Source organism: Natator depressus, chromosome 9 (assembly GCF_965152275.1).
Source record: "Natator depressus isolate rNatDep1 chromosome 9, rNatDep2.hap1, whole genome shotgun sequence".
Taxonomy (NCBI): Eukaryota; Metazoa; Chordata; order Testudines; family Cheloniidae; genus Natator; species Natator depressus.
The window spans coordinates 61,137,510-61,153,989 of NC_134242.1; the positions used below are offsets into that span (position 1 = coordinate 61,137,510).

At 48.2% G+C, this 16,480-nt stretch overlaps 1 protein-coding gene across 2 annotated transcripts; it reads left to right on the plus strand.

The window, feature by feature from the left end:
* Positions 1-9,563: 9,563 nt before the first annotated feature.
* Positions 9,564-14,952, plus strand: LOC141994188 (BTB/POZ domain-containing protein KCTD12-like). 2 transcript variants are annotated; one of them, XM_074964362.1, is made up of 2 exons: positions 9,564-10,181; positions 13,828-14,952. In XM_074964362.1, the coding sequence occupies exon 2, from the start codon at positions 13,852-13,854 to the stop codon at positions 14,728-14,730; it is 879 nt and encodes a 292-aa protein (XP_074820463.1). In that variant the 5' UTR covers positions 9,564-10,181; positions 13,828-13,851; the 3' UTR covers positions 14,731-14,952. The 2 variants fall into 2 exon arrangements, with proteins under 2 accessions (XP_074820463.1, XP_074820462.1); XM_074964361.1 differs by having other exon boundaries at positions 9,565-9,713.
* Positions 14,953-16,480: the final 1,528 nt, after the last annotated feature.

Below are 16,480 nucleotides of genomic sequence, written 5' to 3' on the forward strand. Positions count from 1 at the left end.
TATGCTGATCCTTTGCAGCTGACCACATTCCCATGGAACAACAGAGTGGATTTGTTTTTAAACCACTGCCCCCAAAACACCCACAAATTAGGTCCATTCCATCCTTCTCGTGGGGCTCTTGTGACTCTCCTTCTGTTTGTGGCTGATGATGTCATCATAACTCACAGATGGAATTGTGTTCTTAGTACGTACAATTCTGGAAGTGGCTTATTTGGGCTAGTCTACAGTTGCTTAGTAAAATCTCCTGGGCTGCCTTTTCTGAGGCTCCAGATCCCCTTTTCCTTTCTCAAAGGTCACCATCATTTTCCTCCTCCCAGGAGATTATATTTTTGCTGTGTGGAGAAAGGCCAGTCCTGGGATGGAGGTTTTCACTGCGGCTCATTGACATATTTCCCCCAGTTCAAGACTTAGTAACGATGCTGACGACTAATATCGGGGTCAGAGCGGCATATTGTGCTCTCGTCTGCACCCAAAGCTAATGGAGTTTCTCTGTGTTTACACCGCTGTAGTTGGGAGCAGAGTTTGGCCTAAGAATTTTGAAGGGCAGAACTTTCAGTAAGATTAAGGCAGACAGGTTCTTGGGGACAGAATGAGGCTAATTCAGCTGACAACCAATGGGAGATGAAAGTGCTTTCTATTATTCATCTTTAGCCCTGGTCCGGGGAGATGGGGGCTGGGTTTTATTGCTCATGAGCTGACAGAGATGCAATAGCAGCTTGGCAACAGAGGTTGACATGCTTGGTGCAACAACAGTGAGGGTCAGTTTTTGAATAACACTGGCTTGAGCCACAAGCGTAGAGCAGGCTGGGGCAGAGTAAAACTTCCCCCTGGGTCTGCTGATGCATCTCAGTCCTGACCTGCAGGGCTTCCACCTGCCTCCCTCCCTGCTCTGCTATTCCAGTCCTCAACCGCTTCCCAACTCTGCCAGGCCTACCTCAGACATGGCCTACAACACCCCCTTCCCTTCCATTCTTGGTCTCCCATAGTGCTCTGCTGATGCACCTCAATCCCCACTTGCAACACCCCAGCTATTCCAGCCCTGGGCTCCCCACACAGCTCTGCTCAGGCACCTCACAGACATTAAGACCATAAGGGACCATCATGATCATCTAGTCTGATCTTCTGAACATCGCAGACCGCAGAACCTCAACCACTCGCTCCTGTAAAAGGCCCATAACCTCTGGCTGAGTTACTGAAGTTCTCAAATCATGACTTAAAGACTTCAAATTACAAAGAAGCCGCCTTTTACACTAGTTTAAACCTGCAAGTGAGCGGTGCCCCACACTGCACCCCCAGTATAGAATGTGGGTTTCACACAGCTGACAGGCTGCTCTCTGGGAAGGCCCCTGGCCACTGGAATGCACTTTCCCCTTAGGTTGCTAGACCCCTGATTTGTTAGCCTTCTAGCTTTTCCCCTCAGGCATTTAGGGAGGGAGTGGGATGAGGGTTGCATGGGGTTATCTACTGGCATGGGATAATTATATTGTGGGGCTGTGCCTGATGATACTTGTACGAGGGATTGTCAGTGGATTTAAATGGTCAAATGGGATTTTTTCCCCACTGACTCAGTCCCTTCCTCCATGCCAGCAGCAGTACAGCCCCCTCCCTAAGGAGGAAATGCCACTGTGCCAGCAGGGGATGCTCTTTTTCCTCAGACTGCACCCTTCCTTCCCCCACATTCATTCTGACCAGAAGGATCCCAGAGCACAGGAATCAGTTTGCCCATCTCTAAAATGCAGCCACTTCAGGAGAGGAATGCAGCAACATTGCACAGAAATGTTGTACGGGAAGTGAAGAATACCCTTGTCATGCTCACGACCTCAGGGAAGACTGTCACAAAGCAGGGCAGAGACCCCAAAATGCCTGTATGTTCTATCATTAGATTTTACCAACCCAGTAACAATGTGAACTCCTAAAGCACTGTAACTTCCTTACCATGGACTCCCAGACAGTCCCCTTGGGCACTCCAGTCTATTTTGCCATCCAGGCAAGCTGGACTTAGTGATAGTTGGTTGCTATATACCAAAGATCACAACATTTTCAAGTTGCTCCCAGTCCCAAAGGACCAGTCACGTACCCCAGATCAATTTGTACCTTAGATCTCACACCAAAGACAACACTTGCAGCCAATCCTATAGTAAACTAACTAAAGATTTATTAACTAGGAAAAAGAAATGAGAGCATTATTACAAGGTTAAAGCAAGCAAACATATATATACAAATGAGTTACAGTCTATGTATGGTTTTAAAAAGTGATAGAGTTGTAGTTATTTGACAGCTCTGAATGTCTTTAGAGCTAAGCCAGGTTGATCACTGGGGATCACTGCTTCTGCTTCATAGCTCTGGCTCTGTGAGAGTCCAAACAGCAAAAGAGATGAGAAAATTTCTTGTCAGCTATTTCTATTTCCTTGCCCTTTTGCACGTAGCCTCTTAAATATTACCTTATAGCAGGGGATAAAGAAATGATAAGGAAGATTAATGCATGCAGCATCTTACAAGCATTTCATAAAGTCCAAATGCTAAATGTTTTTAAAAGTCCAATACTCATCTTAGCCACACTAACACACAGGTGACACAGACTGGTTTCCAGCAATGAATTTGTCAGTGCTCGGCTGAGGTCTAAAGCCTTGGCAAGAGCTGGCACCTGGTCTGTCAGCGTCACATCCCTCTCTTACCAAACTCTCCCCAATGCTCACTCTGCATTATAGAGAAGGCTCTGTCTGCCTCTAGCAGTCACTCTCCATTTCTCCATTAAAGAGAAGCAGACATTCCTGGGTGTGCCTCGAATGGGCCCTGCCTGTGTGGAAGGACATATTGCCCACCCCCACCCGCCCAATGCCTGCTGGAAAATTCCCGTTAGTGCAAGGGGCAGCTGGAACAAGCCCTGAGTTTCTGGTCTGTGCATGCATGTTTTGTCCAGGACATTTCCTTTTCTGAGCACCTCCCCTGGCGCGAGCCCTGGGAGTGGAATCCATGTCAGCCAGGTACCTCTGATCCACACCCGTATATTGAAATACTTGTTGTTTTGTGGATGATGCAAAACCTCAAACTAGCCCTCTCCGCAGACTTGCCTGTCCTTCCCATCAGATCAAACCAGTAGTGACTGATGGCCAGGAGCACCCCTTGCCAGCTGGCAGTGACAGGAAACAGGCCTCTTTAATGGCATTCCTTTTACGTATGGGTGTAAACTTTATTTTTACACCCAGGGAGCCTTCTGGGACCACAGTCTGTATTTTATCATGGAGATGTTAATGCAAAAGCATAACTTCATCCTACCCCTGTTATCTGGCTCCCTATAATTAGGGCCCTACCAAATTCACAGCCATGAAAAATAAATCATGGACCGTGAAATCTGGTCTCCCCCTGTGAAATCTGGTCTTTTGTGTGCTTTCACCCTACACTATACAGATTTCACAGGGGAGATCAGTGTTTCTCAAATTGGGGGTCCTGCCCAAAAGGAAATTGCAGGGGACTCACAAGGTTATTTTATGGGGAGGGGTCGCGGTATTGCCACCCTTACTTCTGCGCTGCCTTCAGAACTCAGTGGCCAGAGAGCGGCGACTGTTGGCCGGGCGCCCAGCTCGGAAGGCAGCACCCCACCAGCAGCAGTGCAGAAGTAAGGGTGGCAATACCATACCATGCCACCCTTACTTCTGCGCTGCTGCCTTCAGAGCTGGGTGGCTGGCGAGTGGTAGCAGCTGACTGAGGGCCCAGCTGTGCAGGCAGCAGCACAGAAGGGGGGCAATTGGGGGGAAGGGATAGCTCAGTGGTTTGAGCATTGGCCTGCTAAACCCAAGGTTGTGAGTTCAATCCTTGAGGGGGCCATTTAGGGATCTGGGGCAAAAATTGGGGATTGGTCCTGCTTTGAGCAGGGGGTTGGACTAGATGACCTCCTGAGGTCCCTTCCAACTCTGATATGCCATGATTCTATACCATACCATCCTTACTTCTATGCTACTGCTGGCGGTGGCTGTGCCTTCAGAGCTGGGCTCCCAGCCCGCAGCCGCCACTCTCCAGCTGCCCAGCTCTGAAGGCAGCGCCGCTGCCAGCAGCAGCGCAGAACTAAGGGTAGCAATATCACAACCTCCCCTACAATAACCTTGTGACCCCCCCCCCCCACACACACACAACTTCTTTTTGGTTCAGAACCCCTACAGTTAGAACACCATGAAATTTCAGATTTAAATAGCTGAAATAATGAAATTTACTATTTTTTAAATCCTATGACTATGAAAATTGACCGTGAATGTGGTAGTATCCTACCTATAAGTCTCCTCAGATTGCGCTCAGGTTTGCATGGAGCCCCACTGCAGTCCTGACTCCTCGTACAAGTTTCCCTCATACATGGCTGCTGAGGTGGGAGTGACTGCAGGCCGTGTGATGCAGAGGGATTTGAACTGACAGCTCCGTGTCCTTGGCATATGTACAAATCCCTAACGAATAAGCCTTGCTCTATATGCTCAGTAGATCTCTAATGGTGTGTGATGGAGGGTGAGGGAGACTGAGCAGGTATTGATGCCAGACCAGAGGAGACATGAATCAGGAGGAGGTCAATTTGAAGGGCTGAGTTACTGCTAGCTTAGACCCAGATCCTCAAAGGTGCTTAGACTCCTAACTTCCGTCTGGGTCTGGAGCTTGGCTGAGCTCAAAGCCATGAGCAAGGGGAGATGCATAAGCAGCATCACCCCAGGAGTAGATTTAGGAGAGATTGTGTTTCAGCAACAAGGCACATCCCCTCTATCCTTCCTCCTTGCTGGGCAAGGGGATTGTAATGTGATGCTGGCCACAGGAGCAGAGCCAAAGCTCTCCCCTCTCTTTGCTCCCCCTCGCCCAGCTCTCCAGGGGTACAGTAATGGTTATGAACCTGCACCCACTCCCAAAGTCCTGGTATCTCCCTCAGGGGTTATTGGGGGGAGGGTTCTCACCCCTTACTCCTGTGCCCAGCATGTAGTCCAGGTCCCAATCTACAGCTGGTTGAAATTTTTGAATGAAAAGCTCTTTCAAGGCAAAATGGCTTTTTAAAAAATGGATTATTTTGCAAAAAAAATTGTCAAAAACGTGATTTTTGTGTGTGAGTGTGAAAAATGTTGTGGTCTTTTGGGGGATTTAAAAAAAAAAAGTCAATGGCCATTTCCAGAACATCTTGTATACTATTTTCAATACAAACTTTGTTGTTGTTTTTTAAAATTCATGAATAATTTGCGGAAAACTATATGGGCCTGCTTCTCTGAAAACTCAGAGTTTTTTCTCCAAAAAGAATCATTTCTTATTGTTTGACCAGCTCTGTCATAATCTAATTTATAGAAGGAAAGCCTGGTTTATTGGCTTGCAAGATCCTGGATCCAACAAAATTGAAGACAGTGCAGAGAAAAGCCACAAAATCTATTCAAGAGCTGTAGATAGTACCTTATAGTGAGATGTTTAAGGCGTTTGATTTGTTTAGTTTATCAACAAGAAGATCAAGAGTGTACAAGTACCTTCATGGGGAGGAAATACTAGGTGGTAAAGGGCTCTTTAATTTAGCAGAGAAAGGCAGAAAAAGAACCAGTGGCTGGAAGTTAAAGCCAGACAAAGTCAAATTAGAAATAAGACATTTTTAACAGTAAGGGTGATTAACCACTGGAGCAAACTGCCAGGAGAAGAAGTAGATTCTCCATCACTTGGCATCTTCAAGTCAAGGCCAGAGGCCTTAATACAGGGGTAACTGGGTGAAATTCCATGATCTGTTATGCAGGAGGTCACATTAGATCACCCAATGGTCCCTTCTGGACTTAAAAATCTATGAATGTAGAAGCCAGGGACATTAACTTTATGTGACCTCAGACAAGTCACTTCCCATCTCTATGCCTCAGCTTCCCCTTCAGTAAAATGAGCTTAATGTAGTTCTCTTTAGAGTCATGGTCTTGAGGAAGCCAGCAGCTTCTCACCCCCCGCTTCCCGCTTTTGTCGTTTAGGCAGCTGTGTGCCAAGGCCTGTGTCCCATACAAACAGGATTTGGCCTTGGTCTGATAGCCAACTTATACTAATCAGTTTACATTAGGATCTGTGAAAAGAGAGAATTCCATTTCTTGACAGCGCTCTAATGCTCCAGCACTTTTGTCTTCAAAGTCCTAGGATTTACCACATGCCTTGCAGTGGCACCCTTGACCTAGATGTGAGGAGGATTGTTACTGATGGAGTCAGTTGATGTCGTACAGGCCTGTGCCATCTGTCAGGAGTAGTATGGGGCTGGAGTGATTTGAGAAGGATCACTGGAGAGTTGGATGTGTTGGGAACATTCAGAAACTGAGTGACTTTAAATGCACCAGTTGTGAGGAGAAGTATCCAGTTATCTGAATGGGAATGAGTATGAAGCAGGAGATACTAGAGAGGCCAACACTTTGGAACAGTCAAAGAGACTATGGGTAAAATTTTCAAGCGCTTAAGTGTCTTTCATCGAGGCCAGAAGGAACCACTGTGATCATCAGATCTGATGTCCTGTAAAACACAGGCCAGAGAACTTCCCCAAAATAATTCCCAGAGCAGATCTTTTACAAAAATACCCAGTCTTGATTTAAAAATTATCCGAGATGGAGACTCTACTATGTGCCTTGGTAAGTTGTTCCAATGGTTAATTACTCTCACTCTTAAAAATGTACACCCTATTTCCAGTCTGAATTTGTCTAGCTTCAACTTCCAGCCATTGGATTGTGTTAGACCATTCTTTGCTGGATTGAAGAGCTCATTATAAAATATTGTTCCCCAAGTAGGTATTTATAGACTGTAATCCAGTCACCCCTTACCCTTCTCTTCCTTAAATTAAACAGATTGAGCTCTTTGAGTCTATCCCGATAAGGAATGCTTTCTAATCCTCTAATCGTTCTTGTAGTTCTTCTCTGAACCAGTTTATCAACATTCTCTTCAAATGATGGGCATCCGCACTGGACAGAGGATTCCAGCAGGGGTCACACCAGCACCAAGCCTAAATACTATTTTCAAAAGTGGCTTAAGCACTTAGAAGTGCTTTTGAAAATGTTGAGCTATATTCCAAAGAATCCATCCCAGGCTTTACATCAGGCTCCATCCATGCTGGGCGGAACTTTAGGAGTTTAGTTCATGCTGTGTGAATACCCATGTTGCGCAGATGTGATCAGTAAAGCTGAGAAATTACTGTACTTGAACACTGAGTCTGCCGAGTCTCGGGGTATTAAGGAGAGTGATCACTTTAGATAAGCTGTTGCCAACAGGAGAGTGGGTTTGTGGGGGGGGTGGGGAGAAAACCTGGGTTTATGCTGGAAATGGCCCACCTTGATTATCATACACATTGTAAGGAGAGTGATCACTTTAGATAAGCTATTACCAGCAGGAGAGTGGGGTGGGGGGAGAGAAAACCTTTTGTAGTGATAAACACCCATTTTTTCATGGTTTGTGTGTATAAAAACATCTTTTGTATTTTCCACAGTATGCATCCAATGAAGTGAGCTGTAGCGCACGAAAGCTTATGCTCAAATAAATTGGTTAGTCTCTAAGGTGCCACAAGTACTCCTTTTCTTTTTGCGAATACAGACTAACACGGCTGTTACTCTGAAACCTGGTATTAATTCAGGCAGCTCCCACTAATCTGGGGCTATAAATAACACTGCTGACTGACATCCCCATGGTCCTGGAAATCCATGAAAAGTGAAGAAACAAACTATGCTGATACGGACCAATGCAACCCCAATCTGCCAGCCAATTTTACTGTTAAAGCTGTCTCATTCTGTGGGTTCTCCCCACCTAGCAACATTGTGTTTGCTATTCAGTGCCAGAGGCATTGCTTCTGAGCAGCCTTTAATTTGTGATGGCAAGGCTGACACTCTTAATATTGTTATGGTCTGATTTCTTAGAAACAGCCAGAGACCCCATTAATGGCATTGCTCATTCCTTGAACACATGCACACAGCACAGCTACTGGCACTGGAGTGTATCTTCCCAGGGGGAAATTGCATATGGTGGAGAAACTTACTGCACATCTGACCAAAATTACGGCCAGGAAATGGGCAAAACCAGAACTGTAGACCTGCCCTGCCCAATTCAGAGTTTTGGTGCTTTAGAGAAAGTAGAAACTGGATCCCAAGCTGTTTCAAAATCTGATTGATGAAGAAGCCTTTGCCAAACCAAAAGCCTAACCCAGGCTCTCTGCTCTGTCTCCAGTTATTATTATGTGGCTGGGTTGATGTGATCTGTATTTACAGAAAATGAGAAACACAAATACGAGAGCTGTTTTGGCATTTTTCAAATTTTAAAAGATTTTTTTTAATCAGGAAATTTTTAATGACTTTCTCATGATTCCCCCCCCCCCCCCGGCTTTTGACAAAAACCTTGAAAATTCAACTAAAAAATAGCTTTATTCTTTGCAAGTCACCCGCTTCCCCCACATTATTTTACCAGCTCTAACAAATATGCCACTATAATAACTACAGGCGTAATTCTTTCACACCAGGATTGGTATTAGATGCCTGTGGGAAATAGACTCTAACTGCAGCCCCCAAAATGTTCTCTTGTGGAATTCAATAAAGACAATAGACATCAGTTGCTGAGTTGAGGTGTTTATTTAATTGGCACAGGCTGAGGTGATTTGAACAGGGATAGAGAGTGAAGAGACTTTGCTTCTGCCTCTGTGTCTATGTCTAACCTTGGGCAAATCATTTCATCGCTGTGTCTTGGTTTCTCTACCAGTGTAATGGGGACAGTGATATCTACTGCACAAGGTAGCTTGAGTTTAGGGTGCTCAGCCATTCTCATGATTGGGCCAACATTTTCTGGGCCTCAGTTTCCTCATCTGGGCAAGGGGCAAAAGAATACCCACCTTTGTAAGGGGCTTTGAAATCTTCAGATGCTAGGCCCTGTATAGGTGCCGAACATCCTGCAGAGCAGCCCAGCTCTTAGCCTGGAACAATTTAAATGCAGCTAACTCCACAGCCTGAGGCTATGTGCAGCATAATAGGGTTGGGCGTTTTCAGCCAAGCTGGGAAGCTGATTGGTTGTGCGTCCCTGAGTGCTCTCAGAAACTGGGCCAGTGCATTCTATTCCCGTGTCCCGCAGACTCGCTGTATGTGCGCAAAATATTTTAATGTAACATGACAAGTAAATGGAAATCTTCCACCTGGAGAGAGTTACCGCCAGAAACACCCCTCCCTTTCTTCTCTTGCCAACAGCACGTCCCCTGGGACAGATGTGGGGTGCCTGAAAAACCTCATCTGCCCTGAATGGGGACTGTATTCCCCTGGGTTGCCTGGTGAGGGCTAGAGTGTAACCCCTGTAGCTAGAGCTGTCCTATTGTGTATTGTCCTGCTATACGAAATTGCTCGTAATAGAAAATCCTGCATCCTAAAGGGTCTGCTGGAATCCAGTGGCCCTGCATCGTCCAAGCGTCAAGAGTTTGTCCATCCCAGTTCCTGCGGGAAATAAAAGTAGCGAAGAGAGTGAATAACACTGCACGTGCTGCCCTTCCTCCCACTCTCTCTAGCTGTACAGGATGCAGCTCTTGCAATATGCTGGCAGGGAGTGAAGCGAGTGAGTGTGTCGTAAAAGGGGAGGAGAAGGGTTCGCTCAGCTTCCCAGCAATAAAAAGGTAAGCAGTGTGTGAGAGAGAGCAGGACAGGGAAGAAGAGAGGCTTGGAGCAGGGGAGGGCAGCCACAATACAGAGGCGCTAGGAGGGCATACTGCACTGGCTACAGTGAAAGATTAAAAGGTAACTGATCTCCTAATCTCTCTGCCTTCCCTTTTGAGTGCATTGCTTCCCTAATGCTAAGTAGCTGCTGCAGTCAGAGAGGAAGGCGCTCGCTGGTTTCATTTCGAGGACAGCTTGCCAGTGGATGTTGATGTACAGCACCCCCAGGGGCTGGCGATTTGAAAGTGGCAGGTTGCCCTTTCCTCTGGCACGCCGGTTTTGTGTGCGCGTGGGTGGCTTTCCTCTTGTCTCTCTCGCCTGGGAATGGATGGTCATTTTTTGGAGGGCAGACCAAGGCTGCTGTTTTAGGCTCGCTTGAGGGACCTGCTGGCAAGGAAGGATTGTCTGTCCCCGGAGGAATGAAAGCCACATAACGGGAGAAAGACCAAAGAGCCCGAAGACATTGTCATTGCTTCTACCCTTTGCCTCCTTTGCCAGCTTTGTCTGGGTCCTTGGCCACTGTCGCTTTGAACAGGAGCAGTTGGAAAGGTGGGGATCAAGTTCTATATTGTCATTTGTAATGCATGACCGTCTCTCTATCCCAAGCTTAATTTGTAATGAAAGAGGTGCCAGGCTCAAGCAATTAGGTGCCGGGGCTCAAGCAATTTTTTTACTTTCATAACTGATGCAGCAAGCCCAGAGGTGCCGGGGCTATGAACTGCCAAGCCCAGAGCTGTCCGGGCTATGAACTGCCAGGCCCAGAGGTGCCGGGGCTATGAACTGCCAAGCCCAGAGGGGCCAGGGTTCTGAACTGCTGAGCCCAGAGCTGTCTGGGCTATGAACTGCCATTAAGCCCAAAGGTGCTGGGGCTCAGCCCTGGCGAGCCCCGGCACAAACAAAGCACTTTATCTATCTAGGTATCTGTCCCACAAATGGAGGGAGAGTGTTGCTTTAGCACGGAATCGCTCCCCAATTAGCCTAATTGGTCATTTGTAAGCCGCCTGATCGCCTTAAAAATACTTATTAAATAATTGAAAGGCCTGGCAGCCAGCCGCTTTATAAAAAGACCCCGAGCTGGGACCGCACGTCCTCACTAATCAGGGTCTTTCACACTCCACGGCACCGAAGTTACTTTGCATCAGTGTAAAGGGAAACGTTCCGCCAACAAGCAGAGCCTGGTTGTCAGAAGCAGCGTTGTCCCAACTTCTCCGGGGCATGACCTCCTCTGCTGCCCTTGTGGCAGGCGAGCGTGGGGCTCAGGACAGGGTTGCCTGGACGGGGCTGAGTTGCAGCCAGCCTCATCGGAGCAGGGATCTTAGCACCAGTCTTTGAAGCGGGTGGTTATTACTCGTTATGTCTGTATTGCTGCTGGCTGGCACCGGAGCAGCGGGCCTGATCCTGCTCAGGAGAAGATTTTGCTGTTGAGTTGAGTGGGAGCCGGATAGGGCCCAGGGCCGAGTGTTTGGAAGTGTTCTCATGGGGGAAGGGAAAGATGCCATAGATTCCAGCCGTGCATGCGTTCCTATCCGGAGATGTGTGCATTGCACAAACTGGTAAAGGCATTAACTAATGCTCTCCTCCCTCCCTCCCTGGCAAAAAGAGGGACTGGAGTGATGTGGCCGGGGCGAGAAGCCTGCCGGTGGAGTTTCTGATTAGGCTGGAAGGCAGCTGTTAAAGGGAATTCTCACTTGTGGCTAAAGGAGCTTTTTTTTTAACCCCTTCCCCTGTTTTCCAGACATCTCGATCCTGGAATGGGGCTGCGATGCTCTGGATTTTGTACTTGGCTGGCAGCTTCTAATTGAAAAGCATTCTCTTAAGGCTTGCTCCTAAACCTCTTGAAGTCAGTGGGGGCCAAACCCTCATCTGGTGTAAATCAGTGCAGCGCCATTGAGTTCAGGGAGCTTGGGATCCAACTGTTACAGTGTGGTTGCAATCAGTGAAGTGACTATAAAAAGGGCCACACTCTGCTTTCTATCACAGCCGTGTTAATGCGGAGGAGCTCCATTGCCTCCCTAGTGTACGGGATTTACACGGGGCTGAGAGCAGGATTCGGCCCCTAAAGTCTCTGTAACTTCCATAGCAAATGTGCTCACTTTACAGATCAGAAGCGTGTTATTTTGGCATGCCGTTGCTGCAAGCTCCAGCTGTGCGGTAGGAATCCGGCTGTGCTCCTTCTGCCGGTGCTGCCATCGCCTGTAATAAAGAGTCTGTAATTGGCACTCTGCTGGCAGGGTTTGTTTTTGTTGCTGAATGAAACGCGAGGCAGACTCCTGCTTACTCTCTCGTAACTCCATCGGCTGTGCGGGGCTAAGAGGAGTAACTTGGTGGTGTTAGTAAAGTCAGCCGCTGTCACTCAAAGTCACAAGGGGCGCAGATCTGGAAAGTAAAAGGCAGCCAGTTGTTTTTACCTGGTCCCCTTTCTCACCGTAGCTAGGTGTCATTGCAGAGGTCCCCTTACCCATTGGAGAGCAGGCTAGGGGCTGTGGCTCTGGGCTCTGCACTCTGGAGGAGCCAAAGGAACTTGAAACAATTTTTTGGCATAATTTTGTTAGAAAACAATTAGAGGTGGAGCATGCTGCCAATCTCAGAGTTTGATTTGGATTCCCAAAGGGAGGGGGTCCAGAGAGCTAAGGGTTTGCTTTGGATCATTTCAGAGAGGGGGGATCCAACTGTCTATTGTGTTATGATCCTTTTGCAGCACTCTTGGGGACATTCAGACAGCAGAATTAGCCACTGGGGATTATACCCAACACAGGGTAATTCCATGGGTGCCATAAGGCCAGAGTGACAGCTCTATGTCACACCCCCTTGCAGCACCTGTAGTTGGGGGTGTGGGTAAGGGCAAGGCACTGCTAGAGTGCTGCTGAGCTATGGCTATTCTTGACTGCCACAATGGCTCTTTCGGACTTATGAGCAGCCTGCCATTGGTTAGAGCATTCCTGAGGCTGCTCTTAATTTACCCCAGGGCCTGGGCAGAGCCTAAGGCCAGTCCCAGAATATAGAGAGGCACAAAGGTTGTGCTCCCCACAAGCTCATGTAATGAGCATTGTTCAGCCAGAACTGATCATCAGATCTCTAAGGTCTGTTGGTAAAGTTCAGTCTAGACTTAGATTTCAAACACCCCCCGCCCCCAACCACCACCACTGAACGTTCCAGGGTATTTGGATGCTGGGTTTTGGTGCCAGGACCTTTAAAAAAAGTCATCCAGTTTGATATGGAAACCCACTTAAACCTTTACAGCTTTAGCATGTTCTGGGCTTTAGAATGTGTTTAGATTTCTAAGGCTAAATTCAGAGCTGGGGGGAGTCGGTGCTCCAGGAACTTCAGTGGAGTTGTGCCATCTTCTACCCAGTCTGAATTTGGTCATCATGTCTCCATCACACCCTCTTTGTGCCCAGAGCAGAATGAGGAGTCCAAAAGGACTGGCTATTTCTACGAGTCCAAGACACATCAGCAGCAGTTACACTGCCTGGGATAAATATCTGCGAGGAACACCACCAGCCCTCCTGCGCTAGGGCGCAAATCAACCACTCACTGCCTGGAGTTGTGTAGAACCCTACCCCATGGGTATAGTATTGCCCGCTTATGGGTGTTTTACGGCTTCCTCTGAAGCAGCTGGTATTTTCCACCTCCCGGTGCTGAGCCAGATGGGCCATAGATCAGATGCAGCGTGTGGCAACTCCTATTGTTCCTGTTATTTAAACAATACAGAATTTAATTGACTAATGTCAGCAAAAATGCTAAACTTCCCGTCCATGGAGTAAACTGCAGTAACCCTCCAGGTAACAGCTGGAGGAACTAGATGGACTTAGAATATGTCCTGAAGGTCAACAGGTTGGGCCCCCTAACCTGTCAGACCATGGAAGGGAAGCCAAGTCTAGAGACCAGGATACCCTCAGTAATGATGTCCCACCTATCGTGCCCCAGATGCTGTGATCCAGGGACTGTAGTAAATTGCCCCGCTGACCTCAGGGTCCCAGAGGCAAAGGGAAGAGAGGTGGAGTCTCAGGCAGCCAGGACCTTAAGCATGTTCCTGATCCTGCAGTGCTTAATCATCTGAGGTACCCCATTGAAGTATCTCAGCTGGGTGAGGTCTGCAGGCCCAGCGCCATGCAGGCCTTGGTGTTGATAAGAGAACTGTGTTGCATTGCCTGGTGAGTTTAACATCACTGTGGACTGTTGCTTGCTTTTGCAGGTGGGAAGGAGGAGGTGGCTCACCATGGCCTTGGTGGACAATGCGAGCTGTTCCAAACCCAGCGATGAATTCCCTTTCCCAGAGATCATTGAGCTTAATGTGGGTGGGCAGGTCTACATCACACGCCACCTCACCCTGGTCAGTGTGCCTGGCTCACTGCTCTGGGAAATGTTCACCCAGAAGAACATCCACTCCTTGGCCCGGGACAGCAAGGGCCGCTTCTTCGTGGACCGGGATGGTTTCCTCTTCCGCTACATCCTGGATTACATGAGGGACCAGCAGCTGGTGCTGCCTGACCACTTCCCGGAGAGGAACCGCCTGCAACGGGAAGCCGAGTACTTCAAGCTACCAGAGCTGGTCAAGATGCTGTCTCCAAAGCTTAGCAAGCAGAACTCCATCGGGGATGACCCGTGCCAAAGTGACCCAGAGGAGCTGTCGCCCAATGCGGACATGGCCCGCAATCTTACCTCTGCCAGCGCCGCCCTGACTAATGCCCCTGGGGGGTCCTTTGCCTCCAGCGGAGGCGGTGCTGGCCCAGACATCCGAAGGTCAGGCTTCATCACCATCGGCTACCGGGGCACCTACACCCTGGGCAGAGACAGTCAGACGGATGCCAAGTTCCGCAGGGTGGCGCGGATCATGGTGTGCGGCAAGACCTCGCTCGCCAAAGAAGTCTTTGGGGACACCTTGAACGAGAGCAGGGACCCTGACCGGCCCCCGGAGAGATACACCTCCAGGTACTACCTCAAATTCACCTTCCTGGAGCAAGCCTTTGACAAACTGGCCAACGCCGGCTTCCACATGGTGGCATGCAACTCCACGGGCACCTGCGCCTTTGCCCATGACCAGACAGACGACAAGATCTGGACCTCTTACACCGAATATGTTTTCTACCGTGAGTGACACTTACCAAAAAACAAACACCAAATGCCAACTCTCCCTCCCCACCTGCTGTGCTGGCTGTTTTCTGTAGAACTTAGACATCAGACCCTTGAACCTTGGTATTTTTCCTCCTTCCTTTACATTTGTTTTTCCAAGTCGAACCCTCTCTGACTTCCTCCTGTACTGATTACTGAATAACACCAACCCCCTTCTCTCCAACTTCCAACAGTAGCTCCCAACCCGCCCTGGATCCTGGACTTGGCTGTTCTTGTACGGGGTGGGGGGGGGGGACAAATATCTTTGTGTTGGGGGCGAACTGCTCGGGGATTTTTGCTGCTGGATAAGCTCACCAGAGTTAACGAGTGAAGAGATGCTGAGCAGAGCTGCAGCCAGGTTGTAATCAGAACCGATTCCCAGCCTCACAATGTGTATACCCAGGGAACGTGCTGTGTATGCTATACCTGATTTGCTGGGTGACTCGTGTAAGGGGAATACCAGTTCCATGTTATGGCTGGTAGAGGGAGCAAAGGGGAAAGAGATCCTGATACTGTAGATATATTGCCAATAGCCTATGTAAGCAGCTTAGCATTTAGACTGCCAGTGCTTGGAAAGGTTAGAGAGACAGAGACATGCCACACATGTTTGCAGCTCTGGATTCAAAACATTTACGCTACCCTAACTGAGATGCTTCTTGATTCTTTGATATGGGCCAATAGAGAGAGACACACGCTCCTGTGTATATACCTGGGGTAGGACAGGGGTGGGGGGAAGACCTATCTAGTATTTTCACACAACAGGGTGTATAATAGACCTTTAGGACAGTTTGATATCAGTGTCAAATTTACTTTCATCGTTCTGTCACTTAGAGTAGGAAGAAGGTAATCAGACTCCAGGAGGACCGGCTTTGATTGCTACAGGGAATGACATTCTGGTTTGCCCACAGCTACGACTATATATTTATAGATTAAAGAGAATCTTAGCTAAAAAGGAGGGGGAAAAAAATCTTTGCCACTTCATTAGCAACCTCTCGCTAGGTCTCTTTCTAATTGTGGCGCTCCACTCTCTGTTCACGGGCCTGAGGCTGGCTGGCTGCTGCTTTACCATGCCTGGGCCACATGTAATAAAGGAACAAAAAAGACCTGCTTTTGTGTTAATGGGCTGAGGTGAAAGGCAAAAAAGCTGGTGCCCCTTTTTGACTGAAAGCACATGGAGCCGGAAATGATTCGTGTCTAGAGTGCAAGGATCTTAGAGTAAAAGAATCAGCCACGCAAAAGGCATTTGATGGGGGGAGGGGTCTGTTTTCTGGAGCATTTTTTTCTCTCCTTTGAATGCAGATATTGAAGATCTCTGCAATTAGAGAGTTCCCTTCCTACCTGGCCGCTTCCCTTGTGTTTTGCTCCAGCCCCATTCTCCTCCTCTTTGAACCTCCCTCTCTCTGCAACTGCACTTGTTAAATTATTACTAGGAATGAGTGTTACTGCTCATGAGAGAGATACCAATGGCTCTGGACTGAGGCATTCAGTCAATGGAAATTCTCCCATTGATTGCCAGCAAACAGGCTATGGATCCAACCTCATTGTGCAGGCAGGCACTGTGAAAGCTTCTGCCAGTGTGCTTTATGCCTGAAGCACCCCCTGTGATTGCAGTCCTCACAGGGCTCTGCCAGAGCACCTCAGTCCTGAGGTTCAGTCCCTGGGATTCCAGATCTGGCTTTCCCCAGACAGCTCTACTACTGTCCCTCAATCCTGATCCACAGCCCCTGCTCCTTGGG